The 21,013-nt window shown below is 43.2% G+C and overlaps 1 protein-coding gene and 1 long non-coding RNA gene across 2 annotated transcripts; both read right to left on the bottom strand.

Moving 5' to 3' along the window:
* Window positions 1-2,148: 2,148 nt before the first annotated feature.
* Window positions 2,149-3,512, bottom strand: LOC125722618 (uncharacterized). Its single transcript, XR_007386478.1, has 4 exons — window positions 3,269-3,512; window positions 2,589-2,839; window positions 2,374-2,451; window positions 2,149-2,182 (listed from the first exon to the last, which is right to left on the bottom strand). It is a non-coding gene; the product is annotated as an uncharacterized LOC125722618 (long non-coding RNA).
* An 11,158-nt stretch (window positions 3,513-14,670) lies between these two features.
* On the bottom strand, window positions 14,671-17,413 carry LOC125722595 (uncharacterized). The gene is made up of 2 exons (XM_048998783.1): window positions 17,304-17,413; window positions 14,671-15,767 (listed from the first exon to the last, which is right to left on the bottom strand). Exons 1-2 carry the CDS (start codon window positions 17,309-17,311, stop codon window positions 15,002-15,004), a joined length of 774 nt encoding a protein of 257 aa, XP_048854740.1. The 5' UTR covers window positions 17,312-17,413; the 3' UTR covers window positions 14,671-15,001.
* Window positions 17,414-21,013: the final 3,600 nt, after the last annotated feature.

Below are 21,013 nucleotides of genomic sequence, written 5' to 3'. Positions count from 1 at the left end.
TTGCTAAACGTATATATTATATTAATACATTATTATTTCTTTAATCTGTACTTAATTAAAATGATTCAATTACACTAAATAAAAATAAATTCATTCGACTTGACCATAAACCAATTTCATAGTACAAAACTGTTAGGTTGAAGAAACTGTTATTAATCATTTTGTTATCATTCCTGTATGATTAGCTATGAGTGTAAATATGTATATACATTATTTTGTCTTCTTCTAACCTCATACTCTAGATTATATTAATAATAGTATTTAGCTTGCACGTACCCTGAGTATGTGCTCAACAGCTGTACACTTAGGTAAAAAACTTCTCACCTCCCTATTCTGCATGACTCTTGCGCCTCCCACTGACTATAAATAAAGGAGCCAAGGGGAACCACCCTTTGTAACACATTCTGCTGTAGTTTGCATTGCAGAGAGTGTGGGTACCCTTACAAGTAAAACTATAAAGTGTGTTGTCTCGTAAAATGTGGAGTTGGGGTGGAAACGCCGGGCGCTTTCCCCAACAGATTTTAAAACAAATTTATGCCAGTTTAAAAATAATCCATGAATAGACATTGGTTTTAAGATGTGACAGGACATTCATTTTGCATAATTTAAAAAAAGTTAATCATAAAGTCCAAAAGTGGCTCTTAAATTTTTAAATAGTGACCACAGAAAGTGGTATTCCCCCCTAAGATATATAAAAACCTACCAATCTCTCTTTGAATTCTCCATTACTAAGTTGTACTTCCACATTTTGTAGCGCTTCTATATCATGCACTGGCAGAAGCCCTTCTTCAATTTCACAATCCTGGGTGTTTTGTCGTGCTTGAAGAAGACACAAAATCTGTTGCTCAAGGATCATTTCTTTCTTTGTTAGGACTTCCCGAATTAGTGCTGAAACACATAAAGAGGCATTTGCAATGTTATAGTAAGTTTGAATTATAGCAAGATTTTATCAGATATTGACAATGAGAATTGTTTTTCCAGTAGTCATACCAGGTGATATTTGCCAGTGTCAGCTGCCTGTTAAAGTTCACCTTGTGATGTGATATTTAGTCAAATCATAAACCCTACTCTTTACTTTATAAAGAAAGTAACATTAAATGTCCCGACCAGGTTTTGAAGGTATTCTTATGTATCTGAATCCTTTGCAAAGATACAGACAGCAACCGGTAAGAGAGTCAACAGGCTGCTAACAAATGAAACATTTACCGACACATGAAATCCACACTGGAAACACAAGAAATGAATGAACAATCAGTACACATACTGTGCATGTATAAATGGGGCTGTGCAAAGGAAAGTAGTTTTGGACTAATTGACTATTTCGCTGGTTGTGTGCATGTATGTTGAAAAAAGCATGCATATGCGTGCGCGCACACACACACACACACACACACACACACACACACACACACAATACCTTCACCTGGAGGTGTGAAAACTATTTCCATTGAATAAAAATTCTATATAAATTATTAAATTACACATTTATGGAACTTACCTTCAGATGAAGTTTGATTGCTCCAAACTCTTGGTGGCTGTTGTGTTGATTGTTGCTGGGTAAATGAATTAGCCCAACCTTGAGGAAATTGGGGTACTAGAGAGAAGAGGAAAAAGACCAGAAGATATTTTTAATGTAATTTATTTTTGATTGATCTGCATCAGTCAACTGCATGGCTAATGTTTAATTATTAGAAAGCTGCTACATTCAATTATTGTAGAAGACCGATTGATTAGCTTATATAACAATGGTTGCAATCCAATCAATGTACGTCAACCTCAGAAACCCAATATACGACTTGCCATCAATGACAACCATGATGTAAATGTTATTATTTCAGGTACCACAGCAACTCTCAAACACGTTTACCACTTCCACAATGCAAATTTAGTGATTTCTATACTTTCAGAATTAAAACCAGCAATTAGAAAAGTGTGTACTGCAGAGAATACCTACTAGTGTTATATTTATACTTAGAACAAGGTTCAGGAATGAGTACCAATGCAGTGTAGAAATGGCAACCGATGTAGAAATACTAATGTATTTTTACTGACAGTGCCTACCCTTAAAAAACTTTCATTTCTAATAGGAAATTGCTCAGGTGTTACTTATCTTCAGCAGGAGTCCTTTGTAGCTGTGATAGGGGTGTCCAAGTTTTTGCATGGTCTTGGTGAAACTGATTGACTAAAGGCAAAAATAATGGCCCTGTTACACAGCGTTAGTGATGGCAAAAGAAAAGGTCACAGCACAATAAATGCTCCTTCTAATGTAACACTGGCTAATTATGCTATTTTAAACACCAAATTTTAGTTTGCAGATAACAATAATCCTTTTGAAAAGTAACATTCATAAATAACGAAATATATGAATATTACCTTCAGATGGTATCCAGGACTTCTGAACTTTTGAAGGCTCTGGAGGAGGTGGTGGTGAGGAAAACAAGTCTGCACGGTCTTAAGAAGAACAAAGCACAAGGGGGAATGGGGGAGCTTAAGAAAATAAACAGAAAAGCAGGGGGAAATGCATCTGCATATGGCAAGTGTCGAGCCATACAGAGTCTTGTACTGGTCACTAAACTCCTGTCACTGACTTTTGTTTAGGTCATGCTCTCCACGTAGGGCATCAGTAGGTTGCCACATCATTTCCAGAGGGAGGGGTGGATTCTTCAGCCAGGGAATAGTACTGCGACTTGCAGTATTAGCAGTCTGCAATGGTGTTAAAATTTTAACTTGGCTGATTGGTGGGGCCTCAGGTAGACGTCTGTCACTCTGCTGCAGTCCTGCTTCTTCTTCACTCTCACTTGAAGCACCATTAGTGGCATCTAGAAGTCTGCTACTTGGCCTTAAGAAAAAAAAAACATTTTGAAGATCAACATTATAAAACATATTGTGACGCCCGGCCCGTCCGCTCCTCGTGTGTGCCACGCCCCCTAATTACCCACGTGTGATTTCCTGATCCTGCCCAGTCGTGTCTTGTTCCCTGCTGCCTTGTTCCGTGTATTTAAGTCCCTGTTTTGCATTAACCCCTTGTCTGTCATTGAAAGTGTTGCGTGAGACCTGTTCCTGTACCTTGTTTCCTGTCCCGATCTCTCCATTAAACCCTGTTCGTCCCGCATCTTGCCTGCAACTTGCTTTTACTGCTCTTTGAGCCGCACCAACCACGCCTGCTCAGCACACCCGTCCGTCCTGCCGTGACACATATGAAATAAACCATTTTTCTTGAAGTAATTAAAAAATTAAGAAATATAAATACTGAAAGATGCATACATACATTTTTCGCCTTTTCTTTTTCCCAGACTCTTCAGCTTCTGACTGGAGGTCAGAACGCTGTTCAGCTTCCCGTAATTTCCGTCTCCCTTCCTCATAACTCTCTGTTATAAACATCACTCTGACTTCCCACTGTATCCAGCTGTGGTCTGGAGTGACCTGATGCTTAATTGCTGAATCCAGCTGCTTTCCTTTATAGGGGGGACAGTGGCAGACACCATCTTTCACCCACACACCAGGGACCAGTTCTACCTTATTTGTCTCCTTAAACTCCATGATTTTGAACATAGCTGTTGATGATAATAAACAAAATATACTTACTGACAAAAAAAGTTAATTACCTGGATGGAGTGGTGGAAATGAATCTGGACGTGGTGAAAGGTCATGTGACTGTATTGCAATGATTATAATATCAGATCACACAGACAACAGAGTTGGCAGAATAGGCACACTGCTGGTCCCATGGCTGGTCTGCACATGTACCAAATCACATCCAAATCGGACCATTACTTATATGTACTTAACTTTTTCTTCACTGAGTGCACAATAAATAAAACACAAAAGCTTCCCTCATAGCCTAACAGCAAATCTCATTGAACTACATATCTTAACAAACCAGCATCAACACATAATTAAATAATTTGGAGTGTCTTCAAACTACAAACCCCACATTTTAGTTTGTCATTACCTACACACATTCATATGGAAGTCTTGTAGATGGAACTTTAGTTGTTGCCAGAATTCCACCTGCTCAAATGCAGGAGGGGCACTGCAACAAATTTGCCTTTGTATGGCAATCTACATTCAGTTCAGCTGTTTTGAGAGTCAATGATAAATTGTCTACCACATAGATCCCAAGTTCAGACGAATTTATAGGATACTCATAAAATGATTTCTTCTACTGATATTCCTTAAAGACAACATAAACTTTGCCTTTTGACTGCAGAATGTTAACAACCAATGCAATGCAATCATCAATCCTAACAAAGTTCTCCCCGTGTTTAGACACATTTACTGTTGTACTATCTAGGACTACTTCTTTAAACTGACGAACTTGGTGAAACTGAAAAGAAGACGGAACGGGACCGTCTTCGTGTTCCTTTCTCAACATCTGTTTTCCATGTGCTAATTCATCATCTGTTGGCCAGCTGTTTATTTCTGAAATCCTGCGTATGACCTGTGACAGTGGATGATGTGGGGTGCTAATCATTTTCTTAATCTGCCCTAAGTACTTCTCGTAAGGAAATACAGATATTAAATCCAGATTTCCATGCAATTTCACATCTTCACTTAGATGACTGAGGCCATGTACATTATAAACTACATGTTCAGGACCATACAACTGGCTGAAGTGCTCCACAAACGACACCAGGAGATGGTGGGCAAAATCATTCAGAGCCTGACATAACACTGGACTTGAAAGTATAAAAATGGCAACTGATAACAACATAAAGTTTTTGTACACTGGCAAGGAGAGCACACCAGAAAGAACCACAGGACCAGTATACAACAAGAATTGTCTTAATTCTGTTGCCTTCCATCTTAGCCTCTCTGACAATCTCCTAGGTTTCCAAGCAAAGTCCACAGGAATGTAATCTTTCATACTAATGTGTGAACTTGAGATTATCTCGCTTTGATGAGAAGTAATTCGACAACAGAGAGGTCCTACATTCAGCCACAAATCTAACAATTTTTGCATTACCCCAAGGCAGACCAGGTGCATATAATTGTGTGGAAAACATGACACCATTCCAATAGATGTATCCTTTAAAGGTGAGCTTTGGACATGGTGACCCTCAGACAAGCTGATAAATGAGGAATCAGTTCTACATGGACTATTTGCCTCAGGAAATGTCATCCTGTGGTTTGCATAAACATCTTCTTGGATGCGTTTGTCACAACCAGAGTAACCAGTATGAGACTTAATTCCTTTGATATATGCCCTAGCTGGAGCATCACATACAACAGATGAGACATGTAAGAGAGGATCACTTTTCCCCAATGATGCAGGTTTATAACTTGGCTAAACTGGGCACCAGGCATAAGAAACAGCTCACAACAGAAGTCTAGCAATAAGCCTTTATTACCAGGATTCCACAATTCAGAATCCCTGACCCAATAAGTGAATGGAGCACCCAGGCAGCACCGCAACCCCCCCACAATGATCTCAGCACAGCAATCTCTAAAACACTTGGGGAAAAAACATTTCACACTCAGCTAAAACACCCGGCTAAAGTTCACACGTGGACAATAAAAAGGCCTGGGCAGCTCATATCAACACAAGGGCCATGAACACCAAAATCACGTGCGGTTCCTCCTAAATACACATAAATACAAAAGAGATCAATTCATATCAAATAATGTTATTTATATTAACTAGTCGGGGGAAGACAGCCCAATCCCCCGAAAACAAAACACACAACACAAATAATGATCTTGCTCCTAGAAGGAACCACAAACCTTTCCTGTGGCGCCTGGAGTCCACGTCGCTGCCACCGATCGCGGACCGGCGTCATTAGCTTCCCAACTCTGCGCACCACAATAACTCGCCGTATGTCCACCAATGCAATAATTTTCTCCCAGCGCACGCGCTTCCGCATCTGGCAGCTGCAGCATGGATTCTATGCACCACCAAGCATATGGGCCCCCCCCTCCTTGCTCCTTCGCTGACAATTTATATTGTTCATACTTCCGCCTCACAGGTGTTTCCAATTAACCCTTATCACCATCATAATCCCCACCTACATCCAGCCCCTCTTTTTTAAAGGGGCCTCACATTTACACCACCATAACATTTACTCCCGATACCTCTGGGGCACCAACCCTCGTGTCACTGGCAAAGATCGCCGCACAGCCAATTGCCAATTGGCCCTGTTCCTCCGCTGATCCCTAGATTGGAGGTGAAATCTGTTCTTGCTCTGAGGACCACTGGACCCCTGGAGTATCTTCATTCCCCATGACCCAAGGGTAGGCCCACCAGTCCCTCCATTCACTGGTCACTGCTGGCCTCTGGATCTCCATTTATTCTGTGGAAGATGTAAGATCAATGTGCAGCCCAGATGAAATGATGAATTAACAGAGCCCTGAATGGGACAAGCAAATACAGAAAATGTATGACGGACTTTAAAACTTGTTTTAACATCAGCCAGTAATATTAGCCTGACTGACATACCCGACCCATGCTGATATCTTGATTTGTAATGACTATCGGCCAATACCGATATGTTAACTGATATATACACTGATGACCAAAATAGTGGAAACACTTGCAATTTTTAAAGATTTTACACCAGTTATTTATTTAATTGTCTAATGTATAATATGTGTAACATTCCTTCATTGTTTTGAAACATTACTGCCAATATTTGTGTAATAAGTTTTAAAACACAATGCCAGAAATGCTACTTAATATCCACATTTTTGGCTACTAGTGTATATTGTCCATCTTTAACTATTCCATGATGTGCCAATAATCCATATATCCATCCATCCATTTTCCAAACCGTTTATCCTACTGGGTCACGGGGGGTCCAGAGCCTATCCCGGAAACAATGGGCACGAGGCAGGGGACAACCCAGGGTGGGGGGCCAGCCCATTACAGGGCACACTCACTCACCATTCACTCACACTTGCACACCTACGGGCAATTTAGCAACTCCAATTAGCCCCAGCATGTTTTTGGACTGTGGGGGGAAACCGGAGTACCCGGAGGAAACCCCACGACGACATGGGGAGAACATGCAAACTCCACACACATGTGACCCAGGCAGAGACTCGAACCCAGATGTGTGAGGCAACAATGCTAACCACTGCACCACCATGCCGCCCCCTGTGCTAATAATAATTATAATAATTATTCCCTGTGAGTAAATTCTGTTCACACCTCCCCCAACTTGCCCCATCTTATGGGGAAGATGATGGTGCAGGAGGTAGTGCTATCGTTTAGCAAAAAAAGAGAGTTGCAGGTTCAAGGCCTGGTTTCTCCTGACCCCATCAAAGTGTCCTTCAGCAAGACACTGAACCCCAAATTGCTCCCGGCGTGCAGGTTGGCGCCTTGCATGGCAGCCTCTGCCTCCGGAGTATGAATGTGTTGTGTGTGGATGGGTGAATGTGAGCCACCTGTAGCAGCACCTAGGGAGCTGGGGGTGAATGGCTTTGCTGAAGAACCGGCAAACATAACTGAGCCCAGGCTTGAACCAGTGACCTTCTGGTCACAGGTTGAAAGGTTGAGCCCACGAAGCCACTTGCTCCCCCCTAAGGTTGCAGGCTTCTTGAGTTCATGTAGGAAGAAAAGTCTTTTCTGGACTTTGTTGGTGATGGAGGCATGTCCCACCATGATGGCTCTCGTGGTCCCCTAGAATTGGCATAACTCCACCACAGATATGGCCTGGCCAGTGCTTTCCTAAAGAAGGCAGGCGGGGTTGCTGATTTTAAATTTAGCCTGTTGGTGTTAATGCATTTGTGTAGTGCTGCCCAGCATTTAATGTAATAGCAGAACTCACTGTAGCACAGTGCTTTCAGGTGACAGCTCAGTCACACTTCTTTTTAATGAATGAACTTAATGCATTAAGTAAGTATGAAAAAAATCATCACATGGTCGTGTAGGAGAGAGTTTGATATTGGGGGGGGGGGCACAACTTAATAGTATAAAGGCAAAGGCATATTTATAGGAGGGGCGAAGGTAGCCAAATTAAATATTGGGGGTACGCTTCGGCAATAATCTGCTTGCTGTTCCTTTTGTTGAGGGCAGAGCTAATCAATTAAGTTAAGTGAGCTGGTTGTGAGATCTAACAAACACATGGAATGGCTGAGCTGAGGAGAGGTTTGGGAACCAAAGCCGTGTTCTTATAACCATCCAACAAGGTATCAGTCACTTTTTGGAAAACAGGAGAAATTCAAGTTGCTTTTTATAGGGTTACTGCTTCAGTTCTGACTTTTTTTTTACTGCTAATACGTGCTTTCTACTCAGACAAATAGCTATAAACATTTTCATTGGCTGCCTAAGACTTTTGCACAGCACTGTACCTGTGCCTCCAGGAATGGACACCAGGCTGAACACTGGATACACGCCATAGAAAATGTTATTATTGTTAGGTAGCATCATTATATTCATTTTATTGTTTCCTGTTATCATATTCACATTGTGATGGTATCAAAAGTGAATCCATTCATTGTCCTATTCAGGATTGCAGGGGGTCTGGAGTCTATTCCAAAGGCTATGGGTGCTAGTCAGGGAACAACCCAGTATGGGACGCTGGCCCATCGCAGGGCACCCTCATGCACTATTCACACACACATGCACACCTGTGGGCAGTATGGTAACTCCAAGCCTCAGCATGTTTTTGGACTGTGGGGGGAAACCGGAGTACTCAGAGGAAACCCCACAGCGACATGGGGGGAAACCGGAGTACTCAGAGGAAACCTCACGACGACATGGGGGGAAACCGGAGTACTCAGAGGAAACCCCACGACGACATGGGGGGAAACTGGAGCACTCAGAGGAAACCCCACAGCGACATGGGGGGAAACCGGAGTACTCAGAGGAAACCCCACAGCGACATGGGGGGAAACCGGAGTACTCAGAGGAAACCCCACGGCGACATGGGGGGAAACCGGAGTACTCAGAGGAAACCCCACAGCGACATGGGGGGAAACCGGAGTACTCAGAGGAAACCCCACGACGACATGGAGGGAAACCGGAGTACTCACAGGAAACCCCACAGCGACATGGGGGGAACGTGCAAACTCCGCACACATGGAGCCATGAAGACTGTGAGGCAGCAGTGATAACCACAGCACCACCATGCAGGCCCTCAAAAGTGAATCACTTCAGGAAATGTTTAAACAGACTCTCTACCAGCAGTCATACACATGAGGTCGCACCGCTGACAGGTGATCAGGGGAGGAAGCATAATGCCTCAGCATGCAGTGCTGGGGGGCTGCAGAGCAGCTACATAAATAAATCATCCATTCTTATTATTGTTAAAAACAATCCACTGCCAGTTCTGACAGTTAAAATGTGTCAAGGTTTTTAATGATTTGACTCCCTTAATAGAAATATTTTGTTACCCACCTCCATATAATAGTAATAGAATTTCTCTGATGTAGTTCGTAGTGTATTACTAGAAGACACTGCAAATAATTTCATCTCAAACTTTTCTCTTTTTTATTCCCTCATATTAACTGGGGAGTCAGAGTGCAGAAATACTAGCATTCAGATGTTTGGAATGGTTCCTGTATCCCACTGGGTCGCGGGGGGTCCGGGGTCTATCCCGGAAGCAATGGGCACGAGGCAGGGAACAACCCAGGATGGGGGGCCAGCCCATAGCAGGGCACACTCACACACCATTCACGCTAACACGCACACCTACGGGCAATTTAGCAAGTCCAATTAGGCTCAGCATGTATTTGGACTGTGGGAGGAAACCGGAGTACCTGGAGGAAACCCCACGACGACATGGGGAGAACATGCAAACTCCACACACACGTAACCCAGGTGGAGACTCGAACCCGGGTCCCAGAGGTGTGAGGCAACAGTGCTGACCACTGCACCACCATGCCGCCCCCCTAGGTCAATCCATTCAACAGTTATTAGCCACAAGGCATGTTTACTTATTGCAACACCACCTAGTGGTGGAATGACGCTATTTTGTTCTTATTCCTCAGAATTGGGCCCCAAGTCCAGTCACCAAATCAATTTTATCCAATCAAAGTTTTGTTGAGATATGGCCACACATCCTGTTCAGTGGCTTTGTCATCAAATTCATTGGATGATAGTGGCCATAGCATCTGACTTTTAGTAACTTTTGGTCACAATCCCTTCTAGATGATGCACCCCAAATTTGATGATGATTGGATCAACAGCCTAGGTTTCCAAAAAACTTTTTTTTCAGAAAAATTCAAAATGACAATATGACAGACTTAATTAATGAGTGCAATCGAAGTTAGACAAGCCATGACTTTAAACACACCAAAGATCATAATCCCAGGTTTAAGAATTCAGAATTTACATGCAGAAACATATCTTGAAATTTGACCTGATGGTGTTGCTACAGGAATGAATGGATTAAACCCAAATTTGGTGAGCCAGTATTTTGGATGGGCCTCTGTCAGGGTGCCAAATTACAAAGTAGAAGATTGGACAAAATTTTTGGCCTGTGCAAAATAAGTAGGTTTTCTGAAAAATTCAGAATGACAGAAAATCCAATAAGGAAATTAACAGCAATGGATGAATTTGAATGGGGATGATCAAAGGATTCAGAGGAATGAAAGACCACAAATCTAGGCCAAGGGGTGTTAACATACTTCATATATCAAGTATAATACCCGTAAGAAATTAGTTTATTATAAGAATGTCCGCTAAAGTCAGCTAAAACTGCTTAATTTCATTCTTTTTAGCTTTGCTCTGACTTTAGCTGAGTATTTTGTTCACCCTGGTGCTTGTTGGTAATACCCCAGTGAGTACAGTGCACGCCCCCTCCCCCAAACAGATTCTTCCCCAAAAAATGCGCCAACTTCCTTCACGAGGGAAAGATTTGGGATCCATTTAGCCTTTATTTATTTTTAATAGAGTATAAACGACTGACATATTTTAATTAATTACTTACATTCAGTGCTGTGTGTGGTTGTGGATTGACTTTAATAGGAAGGAGTGTCTGCAGGTTTTCTGCCACACACAGGTACCAGCCCGTGTCCTTCCTCTCCAGTCGCCTCATTGTGACGCTGAGCACTTTATTAACTCTTTCATCACTGAGCTCCACAGGCCTCCCATCCAAACTCCCAGAATTCTCTACACAGGAGCCCCTGCCCATCCTACACCACATCATGTCAATGTAAATGTCAGTATAGTGACACTGAATACTGACAGTGTCTCCTTTCATAGGCGTCACCTCCTGTTTGTCCACAAGCTGCCCTGGAGATCCTGAAGACACAAATCAGAAACAAAGGAAGCACCAACGTTTGCATAACAATAAGATATTCTCACTATGATTATGAACCAGTAACAAGATGTTTATATCGTCTTTCCGTACATTTTATGCATATCTATAGCTAAGCTATGACATTTGTCATATTACTTATCATACTTAACACGGGGGCAGCATGGTGGCGCAGTGGTTTGCCCTGCTGCCTTACAGCAAGAAGGTCCTGTGTTCAATCCCAAGTCCTTTCTGCGTGGAGTTTGCACGCTCTCCCTCTGTTTGTCTGAGTTTTCACCAGGCGCTGTAGTTTCCTCCCACGGTCCAAAAGCATTCAAGAGGGGTTGAATGGTGAGTCTAAATTGGTCCTGTAGTTGTGTGTGCACCCTGTGGTGTGTTGGTGAATCCCCAGGGTTGGTTCCCACTTGTGCCCAGTGTTCTTGGGATAAGTTCCAGTCCCCAGGCAACCCCAGTTGGAATTAAGTGGCTTCAGAAAATGGATGGATGGATACTTAACCCCCTGTAGAAGCCCATGTAAACTGATATGGTTACTTTTTCCACGCTACATTTATCATATTGGGAAAAATTTAAATGCATAGCAGCGGCCCTTCTACCTTCGACGAGCTAAAAGGTGTGGCACAAGTCCCCTTATCCTCAGGACACTTTATAACTGTGTCATCAAGAGCATCCTAACTGGATGCGTCGCCTACCCCAGCAGAGCTCTGCAAGAAGTAGCACGGTGTGGGGAATATCATTATGAGATGAGCTTCCTGTCAGGGTCAGCTCCTGTTGTCCCAGTCTTGCATCCATAGCTTCTGGCTTTGACCTTGAATAGGATAAGTGCTACAGCCAATGGATGGATATTCCATACTTACATGCACTTCACACATTAATGTCAAATGAGAGTATAATTCTCTTTACATGCATTGTTAAGTATTAACATGGTCTATATGAGTAATTATGTAACTAATATTAAATAAATTTAAAGAATATATACCATGCAGTAGGGCGGCATGGTGGTGCAGTGGTTAGCACTGTTGCCTCACACCTCTGGGACCCAGGTTCGAATCTCCGCCTGGATCACATGTGTGTGGAGTTTGCATGTTCTCCCCATGTCGTCGTGGGGTTTCCTCCGGGTACTCCGGTTCCCCCCCATAGTCCAAAAACATGCTGGGGCTAATTGGAGTTGCTAAATTGCCCATAGGTGTGCATGTGTGGGTGAATGGTGTGTGAGTGTGCCCTGCGATGGGCTAGCCCCCCATCCTGGGTTGTTCCCTGCCTCGTGCCCATTGCTTCCGGGATAGGCTCCGGACCCCCCGCGACCCAGTAGGATAAGCGGTTTGGAGGCCACACGAATCCCAGCCATAGTCTGTGCCTATGTGTATAGACTTTGCATGTCCTGAATATGTCACATTAGACATGGATTGATATCAAGCTTGGTACTTCATGATTAAAGCTAAATCAATAACGTAAAACATTCCCATTTAAATATTCAATTGCTTGGAAAAAGGCCTATTTACCAATTAAACCAGTAGCAATAGCACATAAATCCATTAAATACACAGATTACGTTTAATTTGGTCTCAGATATTACAAAACTTCATGAATAATACACTGACATTAGGTCTATATATTTGTGTGTTTTTTTCCCCATTAGCCTAGCCTACTTTTTGTCTCTGGGGAAAAGGATACGAATGAACTCGCATGTCCGCTAAACATGACTTTATACACAAACACGGAATGTAGTGTCCAGTGTTCAAACTCATTGATTTCAGGTCATTTTCACCTGTTGAAATGATTGAAGACAACAAAAAGATAATTTAAAGCATAAATGCATTTATTTTCTAATTAGATGTCAGCAAAACATTAAACATTTGTATGTAGTAATTGCAAGAAAACAAAAAGAAAACAAAATGTACCATTTTAAGTTTCTGGTACTGTGACATAACACTGATATCAGCGCATTTAACAACGTTACACATGACAGGCTAAACTATTCCTTCTAAGCTAGGTATCCTAAACTCAGTACGTCCAAACAAAAGCAAAAACAGAAATACTGTCACAGGTCCAGGGCGGATTGAGAGCGACAGCGTGTCATGGAGCAAGCAGAAACAGAGAGTGGACGACTCACTCAGGGATTCAAAGGAGGAAAGGGGAAAAACACTAGAGACACTAATAAAAACAAAAGCAGACGACGAGGGGTCAAAAACAAGACAAGGAACAACAGTAATCAAATAAGAAATCGGTCGGTGGGTCACAAGCTTTTTTTCTTTTTTTTTCCCTCCACCACCCCCCCTCTGCGGAGGACCACTTTATTGTGCCCGAGATGTTATTTCAGGTGGAGTCTAGGACCCAACCTGACACGTGTGTATAGACAAACAGGCACACACATATACAAGCATACGTTCCCACCCTCATGCAGACATAAACAAATATTTACACATTCACCCAACATTTAGACACACAGAAATGAACGCTGTACACATACTCTCACTCCCCATATATACTCTATGTGGACCCCTATTTTTCCTCTGGCGAGGAGACCAGAAGATCACCCCGGACCCCACAGTAGCCGAGAAGCCCACCAGCCCAGACCCCGACCAGACGGCCAGCTCTTCCTCTCAGCCCCCAGCCCCAAATGGCGAACAGGGAACGGGGGTGTGAAAAGACCCCATGCCCCCCTTCGCCCGCTCAGATGTGGTGTTGGTGTGTGTTGTTCTAAAGTGCTTTTAAAACAGGTGAAGGGCATGGCACTAACCACCCCCTGCCGACCAACAGCTGGTGTTAGCTTGGCCTCTCCCCAGAGCCCTCAATGTCTATGTGTGATTAAAATTGAGATGTGGGCCCTGGCACCAGAGGTAAGGCTGAATGAACAGACCGCCCTCTGGATGCCATTCTGTGTGCCCACCCCCAAGGCCCTAAATGTATGTGTCATGAGAGAGTAAGTAATGAGAGTGTCTACGTTGTAGTGTATGAATGAGGTACAGGTGGTCGCGAGGGGACAGAGGAGGAATACCTACCCTGTATCCCAGCAACACATCTACACCTCAAAGCCCTACATGTGTGGTGGTGTGATGGAGCGGGAGGAGGGAAGCATTTAGGGATGGGGAGGAAAGGAATGGGGGGGGGGGGGGGCAAAATACCTCCCCCCCCCGGAGCCAGCTCCCCCGCTGACGCCCATAAGCACTCCCCGTTCCCCGAAATCCATCCAGGGAGGGGGGCCCAGGCCCATCCAGACTGGGGCCCAAGGCAGCAGCACCACCGGGCCCCACAGAGCCCAAGGCGCCCCACCGGACCCCACTACAAAGGAAAAGCTACCCCCGCCCCAGCATTCAGTCAACTCCCAGACTGCATAAGACAAAAGACATCCAAAGACATTGTCCCTCTCTGAAAGGTAGAAACGTTTCACCACTCATCCAAGCAGCTTTGCATGTGCAAATGCACAACCCCTCACTCAACAGAGGTAGAGGCATTAGGCACGACCTGTCTCCAATTTAACCTGCGGCCCTCTCATCATTTGCCAAAACAAAAATAATTCCCAGGAAAAAAACAGACCCAATTCACACCTCCACCAGGTGGACCACCCTTAACGACCCACTCTATTGGAGTAGGAGGGACTGGTTACATCTACCCGCAACTCCCCCCCCCCCCCCACTTTGTTTCACTCAACGAGCCCCCTTATACTACTTACCCAGGAGGATAAATATGTGGACACTTACTACCTCCCTCAGTCTGAAGAAGCTGCTTGGATGAGCAGCGAAACGTTTCTAACTTTCAGAGACAAGTCCAGTTGCCACGAGTCAACCACCAGAGAGTATGGTCTAAGGTTGCCTGGTCCTTCTGTTCCTCTGTGGCGAAGGGTACCTTAAGGGTACCTTCACCACATTGCCATTTGACACTGACACCTTCACATTGCCTGCTTCTAAATCGCCAATGATCAGTTCTTCCAATAATAATTTGTCCACCTTAGTTTCAACAATATCCAAATTTATAGCATTCAGCTGGATTTCACTGTTTATAACTTCTACTGCCACATCCACAATTTCCAATTCAAATGCTTTTTCAAAAGCCTTTTCTCTAGTCTCCTCCACTTTGACTTCTCCAATTTGTACTTGTACAATTTCAAAATTAAATTTACTTTGATCTAAATATTCGAGATCAAACTGGCAGAGGTCTACCAGCACAGCTCCTATCTCCAGACTGTCTCGATGGTTGTCTACAGGCTTTATGGAGATTGTCCTGTTATTCATCACAAAAGCCTCCAACCCATGTACATCTATCCCCTTATCCCTCCCAAGCTGGCTAGTGGGTGGAGTTACTTGGGAGCACTCCTCTTCATCACCCCAGCAGATGATCTCTTCCCACTTGTCCCAGGCTGCCCAATAAGCATCATCCGTCCAGCTAACTGCCTTGGCAATTCGCCTTCGGGAATGTGACTCAGTGGAACTGTCAGCCTGGTCAGAAGGTGATTCTGCTGGGGAGCACAGCTCTTTCTCATCTCCCCAGTCAATCACCTCTCCCCACTTGTCCCAAGTTGCCCAGTATCTGTCGTCGCTCCAGCAAACAGCTTTCTCAAATCGTCTGATTCTGAATGAGGAAAAACAACATACAGGCAATGCAATGGAGCTGTCAGTCACTCCTGACATGTGGACTACACTTCTGCACTGACCCACACCTTCCCAATCAACAACCGCATTACTGCACAGGCAGAGCTGCTATCTTTGGTCAGCTGGCTGGCGTGAGATTCTCAATTCCAGACAAGTCTGCACATTCATCTCCATATGTGTAACAGTCTTACTACCTTGTAAATAGTCTGGAGGGTTTGCAGACTACCCCAACACTTTTGATGGAGCTAATTTTAGGTTTATAATGGAACAAAACAGATTGACTACAAGACATCTTGAGTGAGGGTTGGCAACCCTGCATATGACACTAACTAACCTGCACATAAAATTTAAATATAATCCAAACAATATACGGAATTTTACACAAACATATTTCAATATACAGTCATACCTCGGCTTACGAACTTAGTTCCTGACCTGAAAAGTGCGTGACCTCAATCAATTTCTCCCATTTCAAATAATGTAAATATGTATTATGTTCAATATGTTTAAACTTCAGAAACGCTGCATTTCCTTCAATTTTTAATATTTTTCTGTGACCAAGAATCTATCAATCCATTTTCCAAACCGGTTATCCTACTGGGTTGCCTATCCCGGAAGCAATGGGCGCGAGGCAGGGAAAAATCGAGGATGGGGGGGCCAGCCCATTGCAGGGCACACTCACACACCATTCACTCACACATGCACTCCTACGGGCAATTTAGCAAGTACCCGGAGGAAACCCCACGACGACATGGGGAGAACGCGACCAAGAATATAGACTTAAATTAAAATAACCTTACTTGTAACAAATAATGCTGTTGGCACGTCAAACTGTCGGTGCAGCGGTAAGAAAATCGGGAGAAGACTAACAATAATAGAGGATTTATAAATGGAAAAATAAGTTCACACAACACGTTATTCACCATGAACTAGGACATATCGCCGTCTTTCTCTTTAGGTCACTCTATACATACATATATACACTTTGAGCACGCGCAGTACAACTCAACACCCCCTACCGTACAATCAAATTATGACAGACTGTGCACATATAACTGAGAGCATACATTTACATTTACATGCTAACAAATGCTAAATTAAATAAAACATTAAAACTGAGCATACGCTGGTCGCTCGAAACACGCCAAAACACGGAAAAGAACCACAAAACATCCCCCCAAAACACTAAACAATCAACATTAAAAGACTGAGTAACAGTCAAATGCAGTAATTTCGAAAATATGATTTTTTTAAATTATTATTATACTGGACATTTCTTCGCGTTTCGGGTGGTTCTTTGGGGAGCTTTCATTGGACCCTTTTGGGGACGTTTGTGTGTTCGCGGCCGAAACACGGTTTGACAACCGGTACAAAACATTTTGGAACATCTGGTTCGTAACCCGATTTATTCATGATCAGGACTGTTCGTGGGTCGAGGTACCACTGTACATACAAAGACAGATACTAAATAATAAGATAATTTATACGATAAAATGGGAGCAGAAATGCAACGTACCTTGCCATCTTGGTGCAGAAAAGCAAGTGAAGCCGCGTCTTTCAAACCGGTAGCTTCCCACGTGCGGAGGCATCAAATGTAACCAAGCAACAACATAACTAAATAATAACATCATAATACGTATAGTTGTTATATAATAATGACAGTTTTATAAGTTTTTTTATTTACTTTTAGAAGTAAATAAGAAAAAAAATTGTGTAAGAAGTGCAAAGCAAGAATATAGTAGTAAGCATGAATCACACATTCAGCTCTGGATAATATCAGACAATGACTTAAAGACACGTGAAATGAACTGCACTCTTGGAGTCTGTCTCTCCCCAAAGCACTATGCACGGTAACTTGTTTAATATGGGAATTATAAAATGACACTTTGGTAACATTTCAAACTGTTGTATCGCGATACATAGCGATCAGTATGTCGAACTGTCACGCCCAGCTCATACGATCCTCATGTGTGCCACGCCCCCCTGATTATCCACGTGTGCTTCCCCCTTGTACACAGCTGTGTCCGATTATTTTCGCCCAGTCCTGTCTATTTCAGTCCATGTCTTGCTTTCGTTCCTGGTCCTTCATTAATGTTAGTTAGTCGATGTTCGTGCTTCGTCCCGTTTTAGTGCTAATAAATCCCAGTTTCCCCGTGTTCTGCCTGCCTGTTTCCTGCCCATGCGATCGCGCTCGCAACCAGCCCAAAACCTGACACGAACAAGGTTATACATCACACAAGCTTCCCACAAGAACCTGTAATTAGACTAAGCGCGTACCACACTGGGCCCGGCTGCCTTATACGGCAACAGAGCACGATCGCATCCTGCCCCCCTCCCCAGTTCTACCCCCCTGTTGCACTTACTGGTCCGAACGCGAGCACGTTTTGTCATCAACCTGCAACTTTTTGTGTGAAAGAAACATAAGAAGCAAAGCTGTGTACCACAGTAGGGTAGAATTCATGGTTAATTTCGTGGCTTATTTGAGGCGGTTTTGAGTATGATGACACACACAGATTTGTCAAGTATACAAAGCAGAGGTTTTTATTTATTCGTGCTGCACGTATAGGAAGATCCACACTTTATCAAATATCTCAGGCAGACTGATGCTGCGCGGGATACCGGTGCCAAAAAGGTATTGCGGTACCGCATTTTTGAAAGCTGTTCGGTATTACATTACATTTCTTTAGTACTTGTACTAATTACACCATTTTCGCTTCCGCTAACTATGGGATCATGACGATGGACTCGTGCTATATAAAATACTAAAACGTCAGCTAGTTAAGTATGATGTCCATAGCTTCACGTCAGTGATTTATGTCAGGGATATACATTGACGTCATCAAAGTTTGATGTTTGAATAATAAATAGATAATAAAGCATAATGTGCTGCGTGGGAAGTGTTTTATATGTGATCAGGTCATCAGAGCTGTATTATGGGATGTCACCAAGACAGGTAATGCTAATACTTAAAAGTAAATAGCATAATCATACAATGATAAGAAAGAGAATAAGGCAAAAACATTTCTTGAAATTTGGCCTGAGGGTGGCGCTAGAGTGATGGATGGATTGAACCCAAATTTGGTATGAATAGTTGGAACTGACCTCTATCGATGTGCCAAATTTCAAAAAAGTTGCCAATCAGCTCTATGGGCTGCCATAGACTCCCATGGCAAAAAGCATAATAATAGTGAAAACTACTAAAAACTATAGGTATCCTAATAATAATAGACTGTCATCTCTAAATTGCCCACAGTGTGTGAGTGAGTGCATTCCCTGCAATGGACTGGCATCCCATCCAAAAGTATACCACTGTGTCCTATGCTACCTGGGATAAGCTGCAGGCCCTCGTCTCCAGGATATGCGGTACGAGGATGGATGAATAATAATCATGTTTATTTCAATTTCAATTATTGGCAAATATAAACATGTACCAAGGATAATAGCAATAAATACAGTATGCCAAAATAAATGCTAGAGGAGAATCCTGCAATTCCTGCCCCAGTCCTGGGTCTGGGGAGTTTATTCTCACTGAGATTGCATAGGATTCCTCTGGCTGCTGTTTTTCTCCCGTACACGTGAAGTGCTACTTCTTCATTGCCCACATGTGAGCTAGTATGTGAGCCCTGATACGGGCTACCATCCCGCCCAAGGCATTTCCTCTGTATGCTGCTTCCTGCAGCCCTGCAGTGGATAAAAGGAAAGGACAATGGTTTGTTGATTTATAGCACATATATTATTATATTTTATATTGTTCAAATACACATTACTCAGTAATAACTCAGTAACTACTCAAGTACAAATGATGAACAAATACAGTAACTGTTATGATTAAGAATGAACGAACGTGGGATCAGTATATAACTAATACTTTCTGGTTAATTAATAAATTAAGTAAGAGTGTACTACTTCAGGGGCGGCATGGTGGTGCTCTCATGCCCGGCTCGTACGATCCTCGTGTGTGCCACGCCCCCTGATTACCCACGTGTGCTTCCCTGATCTTGCCCAGCTGTGTCCACTTATTTTTGCCCAGTCTCGTCTATTTCAGTCCATGACTTGCCTTAGTTTCTGGTCCGTCATTGATGTTAGTTAGTCTTAGTGCTGTCTGCTCCGTCCCGATCCCGAATAAATCCCCGTTTTCCCCGTACTCCACCTGCTTGCCTGCTTCCTGCCCGCTTGTCAGCCTGTGCGCACTACTCGCTTTAACCAGCGAACTCTGACAGGTGCACTGGTTAGCACTGTTGCCTCACACCTCTGGGACCTGGGTTCGAGTCTCCGCCTGGGTCACATGTGTGTGGAGTTTGCATGTTCTCCCCATGTCGTCGTGGGGTTTGCCCCCACAGTCCAAAAACATGCTGAGGCTAACTGGAGTTGCTAAATTGCCCGTAGGTGTGTGTGTGAGAGTGAATGGTGTGTGTGTGCCCTGCGACAGGCTGGCCCCTCATCCTGGGTTGTTCCCTGCCTTGTGTACATTGCTTCCGGGATAGGCTCCGGACCCCCCGCGACCCAGTAGGATAAGCGGTTTGGAAAATAGATGGATGGATGTACTACGACATTATTTGTGCCCCCTCAAGTAAAGTGTTGCTCCTAATTCATCTGGTCTTTTTTATATGTTGTTAAAACATACTGAATTAATACCTGCAAGAAATTCTTTGAGGGGGTTAGAGAGAAAATGCAGGAGACTGAATCCAGGACCTCAGCTATATCTTTTTTAAGTGTTTACGTGTAAACAGTCAAGACTTAACTATATGGGCTCATACTAAAATAAAAAATTCATGGCAAAGTGTTACTCCATTTTGAACAATATGAGCAGAGTATGCACAACCTTTTTATGTGAGACACAGCTATATGCACTATATATTTGTGCTTCCCCTAGACTTCCTGAGACCTTAAATAGTGTGACATTTGCAATAGCGAAAGCCTTCGTTTTAAAGATGACTTTTCATGTTTTCACTTGAAATCATGTGGAAAGATCACATCTCCACGCACAAAGCTCTTTCATATTTCCTGAGAGCCATATTTCATATTTGCTGGTGAGCTGTCTCAAAATTTTATCAGTTCCATTCCAGCCCCCTATGATGCCTCTGCAAAGACTGAAAAAGATCCATCAAACGGTTATTGAATTATGGTCTTAGCAGGATCAAGCATCAAAACTGCTGCTTTTTTCATTATCACTATGTGGCGCTGCTTCCATTTTGGGACTGTTTCAAAATTAAATCAGTTCTAGTT

This window comes from Brienomyrus brachyistius, unplaced genomic scaffold, assembly GCF_023856365.1.
Source record: "Brienomyrus brachyistius isolate T26 unplaced genomic scaffold, BBRACH_0.4 scaffold40, whole genome shotgun sequence".
Taxonomy (NCBI): Eukaryota; Metazoa; Chordata; class Actinopteri; order Osteoglossiformes; family Mormyridae; genus Brienomyrus; species Brienomyrus brachyistius.
This window is presented reverse-complemented; position numbering and strand designations above follow the sequence as displayed.